This window comes from Vanacampus margaritifer, chromosome 13, assembly GCF_051991255.1.
Source record: "Vanacampus margaritifer isolate UIUO_Vmar chromosome 13, RoL_Vmar_1.0, whole genome shotgun sequence".
NCBI classification, from domain to species: Eukaryota; Metazoa; Chordata; class Actinopteri; order Syngnathiformes; family Syngnathidae; genus Vanacampus; species Vanacampus margaritifer.
The window spans coordinates 17,245,045-17,259,468 of NC_135444.1; the positions used below are offsets into that span (position 1 = coordinate 17,245,045).

At 40.3% G+C, this 14,424-nt stretch overlaps 2 protein-coding genes and 1 long non-coding RNA gene across 4 annotated transcripts; 2 read left to right on the top strand and 1 right to left on the bottom strand.

Annotated features, from left to right (window-relative positions):
* Window positions 1–228: 228 nt before the first annotated feature.
* On the top strand, window positions 229–5,692 carry LOC144062712 (uncharacterized). Of its 2 annotated transcripts, XR_013296440.1 has the most exons (3): window positions 229–3,049; window positions 3,158–3,321; window positions 3,920–5,692. It is a non-coding gene; the product is annotated as an uncharacterized LOC144062712 (long non-coding RNA). The 2 variants fall into 2 exon arrangements; XR_013296439.1 differs by having other exon boundaries at window positions 229–3,321.
* Window positions 5,125–9,215, bottom strand: prdx6 (peroxiredoxin 6). Its single transcript, XM_077584357.1, has 5 exons — window positions 9,048–9,215; window positions 7,484–7,640; window positions 5,738–5,881; window positions 5,449–5,595; window positions 5,125–5,367 (listed from the first exon to the last, which is right to left on the bottom strand). Exons 1-5 carry the CDS (start codon window positions 9,137–9,139, stop codon window positions 5,242–5,244), a joined length of 666 nt encoding a protein of 221 aa, XP_077440483.1. The 5' UTR covers window positions 9,140–9,215; the 3' UTR covers window positions 5,125–5,241.
* Window positions 9,216–10,134: 919 nt separating this feature from the next.
* plpp6 (phospholipid phosphatase 6) lies at window positions 10,135–12,721 on the top strand. The gene is made up of 2 exons (XM_077584934.1): window positions 10,135–10,784; window positions 10,883–12,721. Exons 1-2 carry the CDS (start codon window positions 10,289–10,291, stop codon window positions 11,248–11,250), a joined length of 864 nt encoding a protein of 287 aa, XP_077441060.1. The 5' UTR covers window positions 10,135–10,288; the 3' UTR covers window positions 11,251–12,721.
* Window positions 12,722–14,424: the final 1,703 nt, after the last annotated feature.

The window sequence follows — 14,424 nt, forward strand, 5'->3', positions numbered from 1 at the left end:
AGTCAAACAATTGGAATCTTTAGACAAAATATGCCCAAAAAGTCAAACAATTGGACATTTCTTTTTTTCGGACATTTTCTAGACATTGTGTCTTTTTAGACACAAATTGTCTTGAAAATTATGAATCAAAAGTCAAACAGTTATAATTTCAAACCAGATTTTTCAGGCAAAACCAACAAGTAAAAAAAAAAGGCAATTTAAAAAAATTGTGGGGGGGCGGGGGGGTATGCCTGAAAATCTTTTTTGGACACAAATTTTGTCAGGCAAAATATGCCTTACATATTGTCACACATTATACACGGGTCAAAAATATGTATTTTCAAGCATTTTTTGATGGGAAAACTTTGTGGGGAAACAATATGCTCGCCTTGAAAAAGATCCTCAAATCTCAAAGTGCAATTTCAAACCAGATTTTTTTTTTAAAGAAAAATATTCCTTACAAATTATAAATGTGAATTTAAAAAAAATCTGTAAAATAGGCTTCAAAAGTCAAAGAATTACATTTTTATCACATTTTCAGGAAAATTATGCCTCAAAATACTAAAAAATCTGAATTTTAAAGCAATGTTTTTTGTAAAATTATTTTAAAAAGCCTCAAAAGTCTACAAGTTAAAATCTTAAACCAGCATTTCATGAAAAATGGGCCTTAAAAGTAAAAAAAAATAAAATTACAACAACAATTTTCCATGAAAATACGTCTCAAAGGTTTATTTTTTCCCTAATTTTTTTTTGAAAAACAAGACGAAAAAGCCTACTTTGGAAAAAGTAGCATATTATACAGTATTTGGAACTAAATAAGTCGTATATTTTGGAGAAGCATGGGGTCAATGACCTTGAGGCCAGGTCGCCGCCATCTTTGCAAACCCCTGGTTGTAACAAGCCCGTCTTCCAATTTAGCATTTGACATTTGATTGCCATTTGATGACATCGCTCTGATAAGTGGCAGCTTGCCGGCAAACAAAGGCCACCAAAAAAAAAAGTACCCACTCCATACGAATCACTTAGCACAAGTTAAATATTATCCTTATGTTTCCTGGATTGAGCCTAGTTAAAGGGAAACAAAATCCACAATGATAGGATTGGAAAAATGTCATTGCCTTTAAAGCGGCCTTTTTTGTGCTCTCGTCTTTGGATTATGTTTGGGTCAGCAGTGACGCGTTCAGAGTGAACACATCCGACGCTCACTCGCCGCCTTGCTTCTGATTCATTCACCGTTCTTGATGCCAATCGCCACACGCCGTTTCCCTGAAGGGAGCGCTTTTTAGCATATTTATAGACAGCAGGATTAGCATTGTGGACTGCAGTGGGATGAAAGGTTACGTTAGGTCGGGTTGACCCACGTTGAAGGTGGAGCTCCGTTTGGGGAATTTCCCTCTCCTTCCTCTTGTCTAAACATTGGACCAAATAAGTCCAGTATTTTCAAGGTAAAAGTTGTACATTTGTGAGGTGAAATTAGGCTAAGAAAATAAGATGACTATTTGAACAAGTTATATTTTTAAGAAAAAAAAAGTCAAGAGAAAAATTCATTCCTTTTTTCATTCATTAGCTTTAGCCTAGCTCTAGTGCTTCTCTATTCTTTTTGTGCTAGCCTCCCAGGAAGAAGAAAGCGCCACTGCCACCTACTGTAGTATATGTGCAATTACACTTTATTCTAGTATAGCAAAAAAAAAGAAGCAGAAAAAGTCCTATGTCAAAAAATAGTCATACCGTATGTTAATGAAAAAAGCTGCAGATTTTTAGAATAAAGTCATATTTTCAACAACAAAAATGTATATTTTAGACAGTCATTTGAGAATAAGAAGTTATGCATTTAACAAAGAAGTTGCTTATTTTTTAAGAGAAAAAAAGTGTCATATTCAAAGAAAATGTCTTTTTTTTTTTAATCGGACAAACAAAGTGCAAAGGAAAAAAGTAAGGCTTCTCAGTGTAAATTTTGCAGTTTCCCAGCGCATTATTTTGAATCCCTCCTTCCAATTGTAAATCTTTCCCAAAGTGTCGTCCCACCTAATTCCAGCCGCTATCAGAGTTCATTGTGTAGCTACAGCAGCACAGTTGCTCTTTGTCCTGACGCTGGCTCGTTACCAAACTCAGCACTTGGGGGATTTCGGGCCAATTTTTCCTGCGTTCGGAAAACAGCAAATATCTCCTGGATACCTTTTGCAGAACACGCCACTTAAAAGCCACACACTGTATCAGCCTTCCTGCGTTTTTAACAACCAAACTCAAATAGAGCGCTTTGTTTTATTGCATCCACTGCAGTTACTGCTCCACGGGGAGTGTTAAAAAAAAAACAGTCGGGAACAATACGTGTACTATGGCGCGGTGTTATATGCAGTATCAGGATCGGCGTTGTGTATTGAAAAGCTCACGTTGGCAGCTTTGGCTGGAAACGAATGACCTTCGTAATAGATTGTATATCCCTTCGCTATCACGGTTTATCTTCTTTGAGCTGCATATGCTGTTCACACAGGAAATGCATTAACAAGTTTGTGCTGGAGAGAGAAATCTCCTTCAGACAGTTCTCATGAACTCTGTTGGCTCATGTATTCTACATTTGTTTTCTCTTGCCACTCATAAAAGAAATTCATTTAGCCCAATTGTAAAGCCTTGGAGGCTCGTATAATAGTGAAAAATAATAACATGGAAAATTGGCTTAACGGGGGAAAGGTAAGCATATATGGATCTACTTTTTTTTTTTAACCCGGATTTCTGTATAAATTACCCATAAATTGTTATATTGTATATATACTATACAGGAGGAAAGAACAGGCCTCCAGAACAGAAGCACAGTAAGGAGAAGGAGCCAGATGGACAGTCATGGAAAGACAAGCCGATGCATGGCATGCACACCCAACAAACTAAAAAAAGTGGCTCGACTTAACTCTTTGACTGCCAGACATTTTCAGAAAAGGGATGCCGTGGGTGCCAGCCAATTTTAAGCATTTTGACTGATCTTTCAAGGTCCATAGAAAATGATGTGTTTGGACTATGGAAACACACATACTGCCAAAACAAGATTGGACTCTCATCTTCCATCAGAAAAAAAAAAGTTTGTTTCTACCTTATTCCGTTTTTGAGTAATCAACAATAGAAAATGGTTAGTTTCACCTGTTTTGAAAAAAAAACGTATTTTAACGTCTTTGGCACTCCTCCATAGGATTTTACGAAACGTTATTTAACGTTTTTGGCAGTCAAAGAGTTTTAAAGACACCGCGGAGGTACTAATCATAGCAGAAGAAGAACAGGCCCTGAACGTGAGATCAAGAGAGGTCAGGGGTCGACCACATCAGACGAAGAAGACCCGTGGAGTGGCAGAAGCAGGTAACGGGAATTTTGTACCCGAATAATCTGTACCAAATATGGTCTAGAGGTCCCAGAACCAACCCCAAAGATGGTTGAAGACTACTAGGCCAAGATCCTGTTGGACTTCCAGATCCAGATTGACAACTTTAGGAGATTTAAATTGTATATTTTCAACAAAAAGTTGTATATTTTTAAGAAAAAGTCTACAATTTTATCTCATGACACTGGTTTCCATCTATAGCAATTGGTATGGATATTCTGACCAGCAATTCCAACCCTCTCCTCCACTGGTGCTTGGAACCTTTCTACTTTATTTACCCTCACACTAAGCAGAGCCTGACTCGTCAAATCCCGCCTGTAAATCCTCACAGGGGGGGCTCCGATGTGACAGAATATGAGTGAGCGCTTGTTTTGCTTATCAATCCTCAGGAAAAGTGGAGCCTGGCTAGTCTGAGGCGGGCAGGTCAGGAGGGGGGGAATCTCTTCCCTGAGATACGGGGGGGTGGGCGGTGGAGGGGGGGGGGTCTGGCGGTCCTTTCACAGCACTGTTTATGTCTTTGATCAGCACTAGTACACATACGTGTACATGTGTGAGCATATGTGTGTGTGTGTGCAGCTGGTACCGGGCTTGGTGTTGGATTACCACGCTGGAGGAGGCTCCGGGATGACAGATGAACATAGAGAGGGGACGGGTTGGAGCGGGGCGGGGGGTAAAAAACTAAAGGAGGGCAGTTGAGCCAGCGTCTGACACCCTGTAAGCTCTTCTTATGCTCGCCCGCTATTAGAAGGCTATTGTTGTTGTGCTAAGCTATGGCACGAATGCATTTGATCAGTACTGCTGTCTACACATTGTGGCTGTTGTTCACCATGATAGACATGAAGGGGGGTGTTAGAAGGGGGAAAACATCAACACAAAAACTTGGATAGTTTCAATAAAAAAAATAGTACACAACAATGTCCAGAGCCAATTGCAAAGATAGATTGATTTATATTGGTGACAGATGATGCCAAAGCACTACTTTTCAAGAGCACTCAAAACAGCAAATAAAGTAAGGTTTGCAGCAAAATCAAGGATAAATGGTTTATTCACTGTATTCAATATTTTTTTAATATATATATATATATATATATATATACGGGGGTGGAAAAGTAGGTATGCTGTAGTAAATATTACATGTGTTTTCTGCTTTTTCTAAACACAAAGAGCATTCTATGTGTTTTCTCTCTCACTTTTATTTTTTTGAATCGTAAACTGTTGCAACTATGTAAGCTGAGCCGTGATTGGTCGCTACCTGAGCCCTCAGTCGACAGCGAGTGGCAAAATGGCCACCCTCCTAAAATGCTGCTTAATTTATAGTCCACAAACACAATATTAATCAGAATGTAGTGTTTAGACTAGTGGAGACACATAGAAATGAACATTTTTTACTCGATTAGCAATTAAGATGTCTTTTTTTTTTTTTTTTAAGAAAGAGTTAGTACTACTAGACTTGAATTTATTCATCAACCCTATTGTTATTATTATTATTGCTGTTGAAACGCGGCATTAAACTTCAATGCATGCCGTTTGACATCTCATTTTAGCACGTGAAATTATTGGACATTTAAAATGTTTACTCAGGACTGCATTTCCTGTTAAAACATGACGAATGAACCGTTGTTTTTTTAGCAGACCACTTAGAAGAACAGCGTGTATTTGGCGACATCTGTTGGTGAAAGGTGGAACTGCAGGACTGTATTGTTTTCTAAAACAGGTAACACAGCGACACTCAGTGGCGGGAAGTTGGCATAGCAGAGAAGAACGTGTGGGAAAACAGCTCATTTTGAATTGAAGTGCAAATGTTTATTATGGGATGACACAGAAGGCACTACTTTTCGTTTATTGTTAATGTGCACTATTTTTTACTTAGATTGTGATTCAAGATGGGCTGAAGGTCTTCAGAGCTGAGTGTAGCGCAGATATTTTCTCCCAGAAGGCACCTCCTTAGTGGTCACGCCTTTGGGGAAAAGAGTGGCCGCGTCGGCGTCGGAGACGTTGGGAAGCACCATGACTTTGTCTCCGGGCTGCAACACCAGACAAAATCCGACCCGTCACCTTGATAGCGCGAAGTAGAATATCGGAAAGGGTCCGGTGGGTGGGCGTACCTTCCAGTCGACGGGTGTGGCCACCTTCTTCTGCGCCGTCAGCTGCAGTGAGTCGATAACGCGCAGCAGCTCGTCAAAGTTCCTCCCCGTGGTGGCCGGGTACAGGATGGACAGTTTCAAGCGCTTGTCGGGTCCGATCACAAACACCTGGAAAAACAGAACCGAAAGACAGAGTCATGTTTTTTTTTTTGTGTGGGGTTTTTTTCAGCTTGATAACAATAAAGAAAAGTGACTTCTCTTTGAAGTTTTTGCTTGATTTTCACACGGCGGAAAAATGCTGAGTTCTTACACAGCGAGCGGTAAGCGGGATGCCGTCGCCGTCGATCTCGTCGGGGTCCAGCATTCCCAGCTGGGTGGCCAGCTTGCGCTTGTCGTCAGCAATGATGGGGAAGGGCAGAGGACTCGAAGCCTGACTGTTGAAGGCCATCACGTCCTGCGCTCACAAACAAGCAAAGAGCATGCAGAGTACAGCAGCTGGATCATCTTTTTTTCTTCTATTATTTTGTCAACCTCAAATTTTTTAGAAGAATCTACTGACAAATTCACATTTTATTATTATTTAGTTTGTATGTTATAGTTTCTCTTTTTGCTTGAGTAAGCAGAAAGTTCTGAACGCAGTAACCAAAAAAACTATTTAAAAACAGTAAAATTACTAATATATGAAAAGTCAACTAAATTAATGTTGTTAATACATCTAATAAATTGTCCACAATTTGAAAAATAATCACATAACAGAATTTAACTGACTTATTTTAATAAAAAACAAAATAATAAAAATTATGATGAGCCCAGGAATTGATATGCCTTTTTTGGGCCAAAATTAACTAATTTGCTCCCAAAAACGCATAAATACGTTCTATTTTAAATATTACCAGTTTCCCAAGATGTATTTATACGTTTTTTATCCTAGAGCATACAGAAGGCTTTGATGCAGCCTCCGAACTGCAGAGAATTGTTGAAGCAATGGACGTTATAAAAAAACGGCCAGCAGGTGGCAGCAGAGTATAAGAGATCAACCAGGGCCATTTTGCAAACAAGCTGTTTTCTCCACAATTTAAAACAGAATGATGAAACTTAGCTATATTCTAATGCTAACTGCTGCGAAGCAGACACAGATGGAAATATACTTTTTTTTCCTGATGAAAGAAGAGACTCTTTGGTAGGTTCCATTTTTTATAGGAATAGAACACAATATTCTGTGAGCCTTGCAAAATCAGTCAAAATCCAGTAAAACAGCCGGGAGTGACGGGGGTTGCTTCAGTGAAAAAAACATTATGCAAACACGCTATTGCATACAAAAATGCATGCATAAATTATTTCATGATTAAATACATCAACCCACATTTAATTAATGAACGAGCAAATTAAATATTTCCATTTTTTAATTTTGTATTCATCATCTAATTGACCTTGCTTATTTGAAGGGAAAAAAAGTGAAAAAATAAATAAATAACGGTTGATAACAGTGGGGAAAAATGACAACTGTGTGGCCAGACAAGTTGCATAAGCCCCAAAGTTCACATCGGGTAAATGACGAACATGTAGTTGGATTTTGTAAGCATATTCCAGTTACTGAATAACTTAACAACTTAAAATGTTTTGAATGATCTGCCAAGTTAGCTAGTCGAAAGGTTTGAAGAGGACGGCGCAGTTTGATGACCTTGGCAGGCGGGTCATTGCTCGTCTTTTACACAAATGTGCACACGCGTGTACGCACAAACACAGTCGGGCAAACACACACGCCAATGTACAGGGGGAGGGGAAAAGTATGTGAACCCTTTGGAATTTATTACAATTTCTGCATGAGTAGGTAATAAAATGTCATCTGATCATCATCCAAAAAAAAAAAACAAGACTAAACAGATTCCGCTCAAACTAATACCTACTTTGATGAGCAGTTTATATAGAAATTCAAGAATATAGTTTTTCCTCTCTGTTCAACAACGTTCACCAGTTACGTGCGCGCGCATGTGTGTGTGTGTGTGTGTGTGTGTGTGTGTGTGTGTGTGTGTGTGTGTGTGTGTGTGTCCTCCACCTTGCTCCATCCGCGGTGATCCTCCACGCTGTCGACGGACAGGGCGATCATCTTGACGCCGCGCTTAACGAACTTTTCGCTGAGGCTGGCGGCGCACGCCAGCTCGGTGGTGCACACGGGGGTGAAGTCCTTCGGGTGGGAGAACAGGATGCCCCATCTGCTCGGTGGGAAGAGAAAAACTTTGAAATCAACTTCCTGAAAAGTTCCAATCCTCCGTGAAGGTGGCACACAGAAACCCGCCACGATTCGCAAATTCCCATTTTGTGTTCCGGCGATTATTCGCGGCTTTCGGACAATTTTTTTCGTATAATGCTCTAGCTGGTGCCAAAGCTTTAGATAGTAGGAAATCTAAATGGTGTCAAGGAAGTAAGTTGAAACGAAACATCTCGACTGTTAAAAGATCTTTTGTGTCAGGTATAGTCTGCGTGGTATGCGGGAGTTCCGGAAAGTCTTCCAATCATGTGTTTTCTTGCTAGCTGAAATCAAATCAGGAAGCTGTTAATTTTTAAGGCTATGTTAAAAGTTGATTTTTAAATTATGTGTTTTTATAACACTTTAAACTATCATATAAGCATTTTATATATATTTTTTTTAACTACAGATGATTTTTTTTTTCAACCATTCATAATTTCCACTACTAATAAACCAGGCTAAATTTAGCTCCTCCCTAATATAAAAAGATGGAGATGTATTTCTTCAGTCTATTTCTTTAGGTGGTAGAATGACACAATTGTTCGTTGGGACAACTTTATAATAGATAGAACAGCACCACTTATCTCATGACTAACTCCTCCGTTCATAGGAAATTGAAACAATGGGCCTTATAAAGCCTATTTCCTTGGGTAGTCACATGCTGATTTGAATCCACACATGACTGAACATGAGAGAAAAACGCTCTCCATTTGAAGGTCTCAAAGCAAAGAAGTTGTCCAAGTAGGCTCCGTTTCCGTTTAAATGAGTTCAGGCAGGGACAAAAGAGGCCGGGAACCTCTTGTGTGCCAACAAGCCCCGGCGTCCCACTTACTAGATGAGATGCACAATACAAGCCTTGTGTCATGCCATGCTGGTCCCAAGTTGAGGTGAGCAAGTTCAACTGTTGTTTTTCCTCCAAAATGAAAGTAAAAAATACAACTAAAAAGTATTGTGCTTGTACCACAACCAGAACACATGAAAAGCCTACACTTAAAAGTTGTGTCCCACCAGGCATTATTGACACCACATTATTAGGTACCGTAAAAGTTAACGACAAAACGGATACAACAATAAATAACTATTATTAATACTATACCAATGTTGTAGTCAAGCAAAAGTACTTTGCTGACAAGTGAGCAATTATAAAATTACTCGTAATTAGCAAATAAATGTTTTTTTCCACCTCTATTTGTCTATGACGCAACTACTGCCTATGCCTACTATTATGCATTAAGAGCATTTCTGCTATCTATATTTGCCGAATACAGTGTATAGTTTTACAGAACTGCAGATCAAGCATGTTGATTAAATAACTGACACAGTCACGCTTGCGTTTCAGACTTTGTGCCCCCGTAATAGCTGGCTCACTTACGAGTTTCCCAGGAATTCGTGGAACTTGATCGGGCCGATGGTGGTGTCGGCCTCGAAATTGGGAAACTTGTCACCCAGGAGGATTCCAGGCATGTTCGGCTCTTTGACGTTCCACGCGTGGGAAAGATGAGCTTACTCCCGGTGTCTGTGATCAACCCCTTACGCAAACGAACCCGGAAGTAGGCGTACTTCGTTATACTGATATCGACCAATGACAGGTGAGCACGGAGGAGGGATGTTTTTATTTGATTTTTTTTTAAGTACAATATCTTTATTGAAAGGTACATTCATGACAGCTCCGATTTTGTTTATACCACCCCCCCCCCCCCGCCTTTAAATTTTAAACGGCAGAAACGATGCAAAGAAGGAAAGATACGGGAGAAAGGCAGAATTGAAGGTAGGAAACAAAGATGGAAGGTGAATGAAGAAAACAGCCATGTGTAAAAGGAAGGTAGTGAAATGAAGGAAGGAGAGATAAAGGGATTACATGACATGATGGAAGAAGTAAAGGCTTTCCGCAAGGTCAACACACTTGAAACCTTAACCCTGTCTCAAAACCAGGATTTGAAACTCTAACCTGGGATAGAAACCCTTTTTGGAAGCCTATTTTGACTATTTGAAGTTAAGCTGCTTTTAATGACTGTAATTGTAATGAATACATGTAAATGCAATAAAGATTTATTTATTTTTTACATGAAACCAGTCTGTGTGTTATAATATTATACTACAATATGGGAAATGGGTTAAAAATAATTATACATCATTGTTGTTATGTTAACATTATGAACAAATGTAGCTATTTGTTGCTTTGTTATTTCCAGTTTATATTGTGCTAAAACTGGAAGGAAAAAAAATCTATCGATAAAAACAAAAAATGACGGGATTTTCTGCTAAAAATAAATATAAATAAGGTAATTGTAAGTGTTAAAAATGTCTAATTATATTTTATATTTTAATTGGTTGACAGTTAAAAATCAAATTTTAATCATTTAATCGAGTTAATTCATATATATACTTTTTAAATCAGACGATCGCAAAGCAAAAAAATGATCACCGTGCCCTTCTTTGGTTGAAGAGAAAAACTCTATTTCCCAGCAGGCTTTGCGATAGAACAACAAATATGGCGTGCACTGGTTTCACTACGTGATTGGAATACTCAACCTTTGCAGTCGACGAGATAAAGCGGCGACAGCCTGCACAACACTGCGGAAACAGCTCACCGCAACGACGCTAGCCGACAAAATGTCTTCACCGAAGGCAAAACCCCCGGGTCGTGCCGGAAGCGGGAGTGGGGGCAGCCCGGTGCTCGGCGGCACCAACAACGGCCGCTACGAGTTCATGTCGCTCACCAAGCCGCTGAGCCGGTCTTTGACGCCGCCTCATCTCCAGCGGCAGAGCTCCGACACGGCGACGGCGCGGCTCCGCGCCTCGGAAAGCCCCACTCGTCGCCGCGGATCCAGCTCGTCCACCGGCTCCGGGCAGCCGGAGGAGGACGGCATCCGGCTCAACCCGTCGCTCTTCCGCGTGGCCCTCAGCTCGCTGCTCGCCATCGACCTGTGGCTGTCCAAGAGTCTGGGGGTGTGCGCCCGGGAGGACTCGTCGTGGGGGAGTGCGCGGCCCCTCATGAAGCTCATCGAGGTGACGGGCCACGGCATCCCCTGGCTGGCTGGAACCGCCTACTGCATCTACAAGAGTGATAGTGCTGCCGGTCAGGAGGTCATGCTCAACCTCCTCATGGGTAAGTACATAACTCTGGGTTTGTTTGTTGTTGTTTTTTCCTCAGCAAAAAGTACTACAGTCCTCATGCGTACCGGCGCACCACTTGTCATTTTCCAGGTCTACTGCTGGATCTGGTCCTAGTGGGCGTGGTGAAGGCAACAGTACGGCGACGCCGCCCGGCCCACAACCGCATGGACATGTTCGCCACCTTCTCGGTGGACCGCTACTCCTTCCCGTCGGGTCACGCCACCCGCGCCGCCATGTGCGCCCGTTTCCTGCTGGCGCACCTGGTCCTGGCCGCGCCGTTGCGGGTCCTGGTGCTACTGTGGGCGGCCACGGTGGGGCTGAGCCGGGTCATGCTGGGCCGCCACAACGTCACCGACGTGGCTTTCGGTTTCTGGATGGGCTACTGCCAGTACAACCTGCTGGAGGCGCTCTGGATCTCGCCTCAGAGCCTGCAAGCGCTGCTGCGACATGTAGCATAACAATCAGAGACTTAATTATTGTGGAATTGCTGAGGAGCAGTCATACAGTTTTTTGACACACTACTTCTTCCGCATTTTTCAAACAATTCAAACCATTCCTACTTCAACATATTCACAAAATTCAGGGCAGGCATCCTGGGAAGAATTTTTTGCTTTTCCCGAATTTACGAATATTCACAAATTCCAGCATACCTTGTATTACAATCATTCCATTTTAGATTTTTTTAGCTCATTCAGGACATCTTAAGATATATATTTTTTTGATTATTTATTTTTTTCACATTCATAAATTCCTGCATTTTACTGTTCCACAATCAAATTCCCAAATGAGTCAATACTTTTAAAAAAAAATAATAAAATTGAGCTTTTTTCAGTTTGACATTCCAACTTTAATTTTTTTTAAATTTGAGTTCAGCCTCAGCTCTTCAGCATCCGCACACAATTTTTACAGAAAATGCATTCTCTGCTGTTTTTATTTTAACTGCACTACTGTGAATCACGTGAAATATTTTTTGTGCCACAAGGAGCTGTTGGTGCATTCCAATACTTTTAGTCTGCTCCAGTTGTAAATAGTGCCTCTTACAGGCGGTTTGAGCTGTTTTGTTAAGTGCCATTTTTGTTCTGTTGCAATTCCAAAATGATCAACAGGGTTCTTGTTTTGCCGTGCAGCACATGGAGGTTTATTTTTTTCTTTGCAGAGGCTGCGTATACCATTTTATATTGGGTGTTGTTCAAAATCATTAGGGTACTTGCGTCCATGTGGATATGTTATAATCCTTAAAAGCATGAAAAGTGTGACAAGTAGATACGTGATGGAGTGTTTTATTTTTATTCTTGCATTTACCTTAGATTTTTGCTACATCTGCCATTTTGTATTAGGTGCCATCCAAAATAATTTAAAACCAGCTGGGTTCTTGTTTTGACATGAAAGCTCATACTACATTTTACTCGTATGACTTAATCTTCAACGCTTTAAAATCACTGTTCAATCAGGAAAGAGTAATATGAAGTATTTTTACTTTTTGGCCTTGCTCAGCATTAGTTTTTGTGTTGTTGTTTTTTTAACTCTTCAGATGAAGGGCAAAGGAAAGAACACAAGCAGGCAGTAGTGAGGCACTGCCTCCCTTGCCTACCCTGACTGCACGTTCGTCTTTGTCTGCCATTTTGTGTTAAAAATCCACAGTTGCAGAAGTGCTGGGACGAAAGAAAGCCTTAAAAGTAGTGAAGTGAGTGAAATTACTAAACGGGGTGGTTGAATAAAAAATGTTTTTTTTGTATGTGTGTTGCATGCTAACGGATGAACCTTGCTCCTCTCATCATCTGCAAACAGCTTCTAACATGCAACAAGAGGGGAGAAAACAATGCATATATACTTATTCGGTTATTTATGATGTATTATTATTTTATGCTTTGTGCTTAGCGCTTTCTGTGTTTTTTGTGAAAGCAATAAATAAAATTGAGTTCAGAAGAGGTTATGTCTGGGAAGCAAAGCTTGAGGGGTGCCGAGGCTTAATCATAAACTGTGACCTGAAATTGGTCTTAAGAGCTTCCCAGAGTGGTTGGTGGCATATGTGGTGTGCGATTGAATTTTCTTGAAATGTTTACTTTTGCCTGAAGCTGTGTCCGGAATTTACTGTTGGGTGTCCTTCGATTCATTTTTTTTTTTTTACCCTTTTTTTTGTAGAAGTGCATGTAAGTGAACACATGGGTAGGATTATTATTTATTTTTTTACACTTGTTTTATTTTTTTATCATATTTTATTTTTTTTTTAGCCTTGTTTATCTTTCTGTAATCATCCCGAGGATGAGCGTCGACCAACTGCTGTTCCACCAGTGGCCTGTAGGCGGTCTCTGTGTAAGGCAGTGCTTTCTCAGTTATTTTCTGTCACGCTAACCTTGCCAGCTGAATTCTCGCGATATTGGTGAGTTTCCTAACTTCGGAGAATACATCTTGTACTGCTCCTGCCGATACGTTTGAAACAGACCTTTTTTTTTAGGTCGGATCAATCATGCATTGTTAAGGGCGGGATGAAACCAAGAAGCTCAAAGTATCGTACAGCAAGTTCTGCCAAGTAAAGTTCCAGATTGACAATGTGAAGAGCTCCCTTGAGTGAATCCCAATTATCGATCTGGCTTGTGAGGTTAATGTCACGCCCCCAAGGAAGAACTCTCTGCGGGGGCCTGGGACTATAAATAGTATAATTTGTCTATACTGTAAAATTGTTAGAAGTACAACTCTGCATTATATAGTGTCAAAATTGCCTCATAAAAATTATACTTTTTCCCTGAATTATGGCTTTTATTCTCATAGGATACAAATAGAGGTATCAAGATTAATCAATAACTAACTGCTCATCGAATTAACCATTAGATTAATCATTATAAGAGACATTGTTTGACATAAAATTGTCCAAACCCTCTGAAAAAAGCTGGGCAAAAGTCTCCAATGATGTAACAAATCCAACAAATGTTAATTATTATACAGGGTATCCCAAAAGTCAACATGCATGCACTTCAATTTTTTAAACATCGTTTCAGGTATCTTTCAGCTAGTCAATGGATAGACATTCCCTGAATACATTGGCATGCAAAAAGTGGCGTGAATTTTATCCAAGGGTTTCATTCCATTAATTCTTACTTTGAACTGTAGTGAGTACAGTATGTTCTGTTCATTTGTTGTCTCAGTTTGGTATTTGTAGACCACTGAACTCCTTCAGTCTTCCAAGTGAAATGCAACCCAAACATATGCAGTTGGAGGACTGACATTCCAATGAATAAATTTAACTTTTGGCAGTGTCCTCGGGATTGTTAAGAACCCGGGAATGCAGGAGGCGACGAAGGAATCACGAGACCAGATTTTCCAACTATATTATAATCTATAGTATCAAACGCTGCGCTGAGATCCAATCTGATTTGAACCGGCACCTTTCCTGCATCATTTTTATATCAATAGTTTAATAAGAGCAGTCTTTTTTGTGTGTGTGTTTTAAGTAGATTGATGTCTGTTTTTTTTTTTTTATACAGCTGTTTTTCTTCAGTGTTGAGACATTCAACTTGGGCTAACTCGACCGCAGCCTCACATTTTTGCGCTTTGCACTTGGCAAATTCAAAGGGAGGAATTTGCGCCACATCCAGAAGCTGCATTTATCCTTGCAGTGCTAGCTAGCTCTCTGT

What these genes read in the sequence shown, in the direction of transcription:
- prdx6 (XM_077584357.1), bottom strand. Translation starts at nt 9,139, where the DNA reads ATGCCTGGAATCCTCCTGGGTGACAAGTTTCCCAATTTCGAGGCCGAC. An exon ending in ATCACCGCGGATGGAGCAAG is followed by an intron (nt 5,882 to 7,483) that starts GTGGAGGACACA and finishes TTGTGAGCGCAG; the next exon opens with GACGTGATGGCCTTCAACAG. An exon ending in TCCCGCTTACCGCTCGCTGT is followed by an intron (nt 5,596 to 5,737) that starts GTAAGAACTCAG and finishes CTGTTTTTCCAG; the next exon opens with GTGTTTGTGATCGGACCCGA.
- plpp6 (XM_077584934.1), top strand. Translation starts at nt 10,289, where the DNA reads ATGTCTTCACCGAAGGCAAAACCCCCGGGTCGTGCCGGAAGCGGGAGT. An exon ending in CATGCTCAACCTCCTCATGG is followed by an intron (nt 10,785 to 10,882) that starts GTAAGTACATAA and finishes GTCATTTTCCAG; the next exon opens with GTCTACTGCTGGATCTGGTC.